Genomic DNA, 5,139 nt, shown 5'->3' with positions numbered 1-5,139 from the left:
CAGAGTTGTGTAGGAGGGTTGTACGGAATCTAGCCCCGTGGTGGAGCACTCAGTGCTGTCCCAGCTTCCCACAACACTGGAGCTCATCTAGTTTATAAAAGGTGCAGCCACACATTTACTCTGAATTTACCAGCTTGTGGATTAGGATGGGGAGGAAAATTCCAAGCAGAGGAAACTCGAGTGTGATTTCTGCAGTGCACGCACACACAAAATAATTCAGCGAGAATCTCACTGGTAACACCTTTTTAATAGGTCAAAGTAACTGTACAGTTCATTATATTCTTCCTGAGAATAATTTATATCCCTCAACAGCAAAAAGGGAGTGTGGTTTTTATTTTAACAGAACAGATGGCATAACTGGAAAACCAAGGAAAATCTAATTACACTGCTCTACTGTAACTCCTCCCAGGCAAGATAAGACAAAAGGATGGGTTAGTTAACTACAGTGGGCTTAAAATATTCAACATGGCTTTAATCTGTCTTTATAAATTATATAAAAACGGGGGACATGGATGGTTACAGAACTCCTCTAAATGCAGCTCCGAATTGCTCTGGTACAAAGCAGCATTTTTGCTTCCAAGGAGAACAACATTGCTACAAAAGAACTGGCACGTTATTCTGGTGAAAAAAAAGACGAGTTTTCAGTTGTGTTCTACAGCTAGTTCCAAACAGATGCTTCACACCTTCACGGAAAGTAAAAGGAAGATGAAGAGGGCTTTAGTTTGTCTTGAAATGACCGAAGTCTTGAAAATATAGCTTTTTATTCTTTCTCTGTAAATTGTGATTAGCATATTGCGACGTAAGTGTTCTAATAAAAAAAAATTCCAGTCTGGATAGTTCATATACTGTGGGCAAGAATTCTCAGCCCTGAGGTTTCCCCGAATTCTTCACTTCACAATATCCTCCTCCGGTCTTGCTGCTCCCAACAGTTTTGGCTCCGAGACCGTTGCCCCACGGCAGCTCTAGGCCGAGCGTGCCCCGCGCGACGGCATCAAACTGAAGCGCACTCCGTGGCCACGATCTCCCGAGGGCTCCTGTACAAACTTCATCGTGTGATAACACCACTTCTTGAATTCCCAGATGAGCTTGGCTTTACGATAAAAACTTGGTTAAACTTTTGTAATGAGAGAACCAAGAGCGGTCAGTCAGGTCTGCTGAAGCAAGAGGCGCTGGGAAGCCAGGACTACGCTGGGTGAATCCTCACTGCTGGTGGAAGGTGAAGGAACATCCTTTCGCAAGCGGAATTCTTCGACTGATGAAACTCTTCCCTCGGGACTTAGTGCGGTCGGGACTGACTGATCATTTTCAGCCTGGCTTGATCGATAACATCCAGCAAGTTCTTGGCGTCCACAGCCAGCGCGTGAGCGGCTGTCAGCATCTGCTTTTTGTACTCCTGCTGCAGGCTGGTCATGACGTACTGCTGCGCCAGCTTCATCTTGTTGATGAGCTCGGCCAAGTCTGAGTTCAGCAGCTTCTGCGCCATCTCGATCTGGAATGAGAAGATGTGGTCAACCGCATGAGGCACTGGAAGTGCTGCGCTCACGACGCTACGGAGCAACACTGCTGCCTGAGCTCCCTCAGGTGATAGGACGAGGGGAAATGGCCTTAAGTTGCGCCAGGGGAGGTTCAGGTTGGATCTTAGGAAGAATTTCTTTACTGAAAGGGTTGTCAGGCATTGGAACGGGCTGCCCGGGGAGGTGGCTGAGTCGCCATCCCTGTTTGAGAGACAGGGAGATGCTGTGCGGAGGGACATGATTTAGTGGTATTGACAGGGCCAGGACAAAGGCTGGACTTGATGATCTTGAAGGTCTCTTCCAGCCAAAACTGTTCTATGATTCTCTAACAGCCCCTGATCGAGGTTTCTGGTGGAAGCTGGGGCTGCTCCTGTGGGCTCTGCGTGAAGCGGCCGGAATTTTGGCACCTGCTGCTCCACGCGGAGAGTGAGAGCAGCCTTGTCAGCCGCTGAGCTGCCCCCTGTTCAACAGCACCGAGACCTGTGGCACTTGGATTTGAACCCGTGTCTTGGAGTTAACACCTCGCTATAAATTTCCAGGCTCTTACTGTCATCACTCTTTCTATTATTAAAGTAGCTCTGAAGCATAAAAGTGGCTCTAGAAAAAAAACAGCTCAAGGAGCCAGATACAGGTTACTTAAGAAAAACATAGCTAAGTCGGGACAATTCTCTTAGGTGGCTTTTACAGAACCATTCTCTGGCTTTCTCGTTACCCCACTCATCGAAGGTTTTAGAGGAAAACAGTTTTACTCCTGACTCATGAATTTTGCTGAAAGATCTCAGGCACTTCTAATCCAGAACTAGGTCACTCCAGGCTATCCTCACCTCAGAACCTGCCAGCTGCACCAAGTGACACTCAGTTACAAAGTCATTAAGATGACTTTGTGTGCAAGCTGCAGCTTAAGCGAAGGTGACTCTGGCACCAAGAAATAACTGCAGGTGGTCTCCTGGCATTAGAGCACTGGTTCTGAGCACGCGCTGCTCACGGGCTTGATGTCAGCTTCCCGTGGGTGTGTGTTGTGTGCTCTTCAATTACATCCCGTTGGAGTGTCTTCACATAAGTCAATACAAGCTCATTTGTCTACCCACCAACTCTAGTAAAAATTATTTCATGCAGAACTATAAGCCAAGAGCTCAGAGTGGTCAGCAAACTTAAATTTATGCATCGGCGAAGAGAGCAAAACTCAGCTGTCCCGAGAGAGGCTGACTCGACACGTAACGACCGAGCACTGGGTCAGCAGAGCTCTACGTACCTCTCTGTGGGTGCTTGCAGGAAGCACTGGGAGGGTCTCGTCTACCGTTGCCAGTAAGGTTCTTAGTGCCAAACCGACCTCCTGAGAAAAAAAAATTAAGGAAACACACTTTAAAAACTTGAGATGAATGGATGAGAGAATTGTAGGAATGCAGGAAGCAACAGAGAAACTTAACTCCTCGTCTGGATCAAAAAGCAGTTAGAACATGGCTGAGAGACTTCAGAATCCCACCTGCAATTCTGTGTTTCATCATCAAAACAAGATGCCAAAGGGTTAATTAATTTTTTTTTCTTAAAAAGTGAAACGCAGAGGAGACAGTGCACAACTCACTGCTCCTGGATAAGCACAGGCCAGAAGGGGAATAAAAGCAGTTGCCCACGATGCTGTTATCAGAATCCAACATCCATCCCTCTGAAAACAAGTCACCTGCCCCACAAACACAAAAAGCTTTTCTACTTGCAATTTCCTGGAAAATTTCTCCTACACCACTTGCAGACGTCACTCGGGAGAGAAATACGCCACCAGTTCTCCCCCATGAGGAGGCTGAGAGAGCTGGGGCTGTTCAGCCTGGAGAAGGCTCTGGGAAGACGTTACAGTGGCCTTCCAGAACTTAAACTAGAGAAAAGGCTGAGAGACTTTTCATCAGGGAGCGCTGTGGTGAGAGGTAACAGTCTCAAACTGAACGAGGGCAGCTTTAGATTAGGCATTAGGAAGAAATTCTTTCCTGTGAGGGTGGTGAGGCACTGGCACAGGTTGCCCAGAGAAGCTGTGGAAGCCCCATCCCTGGAAGTGCCCAAGGCCAGGTTGGATGGGGCTCTGAGCTGCCTGATCTGGCGGGAGGTGTCCCTGCCCATGGCAGGGGGTTGGAACGAAATGATTTTTAAGGTCCCTTCCAACCCAAACCATTCTGTGATTTCAGGCGTTGTCTCCGTACCTTTACCATGGGCACGTACTCCTCTGGTGGAGCTGGTTGTATTTTGCTGGACATTTCTATGACGGCTTTCACCAGCCCCGTTACATTCTCGTAGACTTTGTCGTTCGAGCGGTCCAGGTTGGCCGTGGGAGGAGGGCTGATTTCCTGCGGCTGGATCTAGAAGCAGAGAAGGGTTGTTCAACCTCCCGTCCCCAGCAGATGGGGCTCAGCAACTTCCCAACCTCCGCCGGGAAGGGAAGGTCTCGTCTTCCTTCGCAACATCCCCCCGCACCCGCGCAGTGCCACCGGTCCCCGTCCTGGCTGAGCACACTCGCTGAAGGAAGTTTTCTTTAGTTCTTCTGACTGAACCTGATCTGTGAAATGACACCGGGGGATTTTTACCAGGGTTTCCCTGAAGAGCTTCCACTGCAACTCCCGCAACAGAGATGAAAATCTGAGGAATGAGGAGCACGGAGTACTTGACACATCGGAAGTGGCTCACTACGGACAAGTTCCACTGCCAAGGTGACAGCTATCATCAGGTCCCTCATTCCAGAACGTTGCTTTGTGCTCCAAAACAACGTCAGAGTATGGAGTTAACGTACTGATAAAGAGAGAATATTGCAGTACGTGGTGGTGTTTGTGAAAATTCACAGCAAATTAACAAAAACGGCGTCACCAGTACAGGTGGGAAACACCAAATGTTTTTATACAGTTTATTTTCAATAGATCAGAAACACAGTAGATTAAAGATCCCACAGTCCTTACTCGTGCAAAACTTCCACTGCGTCAGATCTGTCTGGAGTTTAATCCAAGACAGACCAAAATAATCTCGGGTCAGAAAAGAAACAGACTTTGAAGGTCCTCGCAGTATCTCTGCTCCTGAACTGCATCCCTGTTCCCTGCAGCTCTTCGCTGCTACGGGCCGCCCGAGCAAGTATTCAGTGGGCGCAAAAGGTTAAAAAATTACTATTTCCTACTGGTCCACCCTGTCAATCCGAGATGGCTCACGGCATTTCGAGCCCACCAGAATGGGCTACCACCAGTTCTTGCAACTGCTCCAAGCTACAGAGATGTGCCACGGGAAGCAGCTGAGATGCTGCCCTCACTGAACTAGAAAATACTTGGACGAAACTTTGTCTAAGGGAGGAGTGCAGGATTTAGCGCACGGTGATTCCGTTTTGGTACATTTCACAGGGTGCATCACAGGGATTCAATCTAGTGTATTGGTCAGAAAACACCTTAGGAAAAAGAATATTTAATTGCTTCAATCACCAGTGAAAAGCCGTGATTCTAATTGGTTTCGGCAATCAAGAAGTGAGAACAGTCATTTGGCAAAGTCACATGCAAAGACATTTTGGCACAGGGCACGTACACACGCGCTCACGCACTGCTTACCCGCCATGGCTACGGTTGAGCAGAATGTGGGGGAAGGTTAAAGAAATTTACCAAAAGAAGGG

The 5,139-nt window shown here is 48.0% G+C and overlaps 1 protein-coding gene across 2 annotated transcripts in view; it reads right to left on the bottom strand.

The window, feature by feature from the left end:
* Window positions 1-228: 228 nt before the first annotated feature.
* The window catches only part of LOC104274332 (focal adhesion kinase 1), a 31,417-nt gene continuing 26,506 nt past the window's right edge, over window positions 229-5,139 (bottom strand). For both annotated transcript variants that reach the window (XM_009869929.1, XM_009869930.1), the window contains 3 exons: window positions 3,701-3,856; window positions 2,767-2,847; window positions 229-1,489 (listed from right to left, as the gene is read on the bottom strand). In XM_009869929.1, coding sequence (XP_009868231.1) covers window positions 1,277-1,489; window positions 2,767-2,847; window positions 3,701-3,856 — 450 coding nt within the window. In that variant the 3' untranslated portion in view covers window positions 229-1,276. The remainder of the gene's footprint in view (window positions 1,490-2,766; window positions 2,848-3,700; window positions 3,857-5,139) is intronic.

Source organism: Apaloderma vittatum, unplaced genomic scaffold (genome assembly GCF_000703405.1).
Source record: "Apaloderma vittatum isolate BGI_N311 unplaced genomic scaffold, ASM70340v1 scaffold6665, whole genome shotgun sequence".
In the NCBI taxonomy this organism is placed as follows: Eukaryota; Metazoa; Chordata; class Aves; order Trogoniformes; family Trogonidae; genus Apaloderma; species Apaloderma vittatum.
This window is presented reverse-complemented; position numbering and strand designations above follow the sequence as displayed.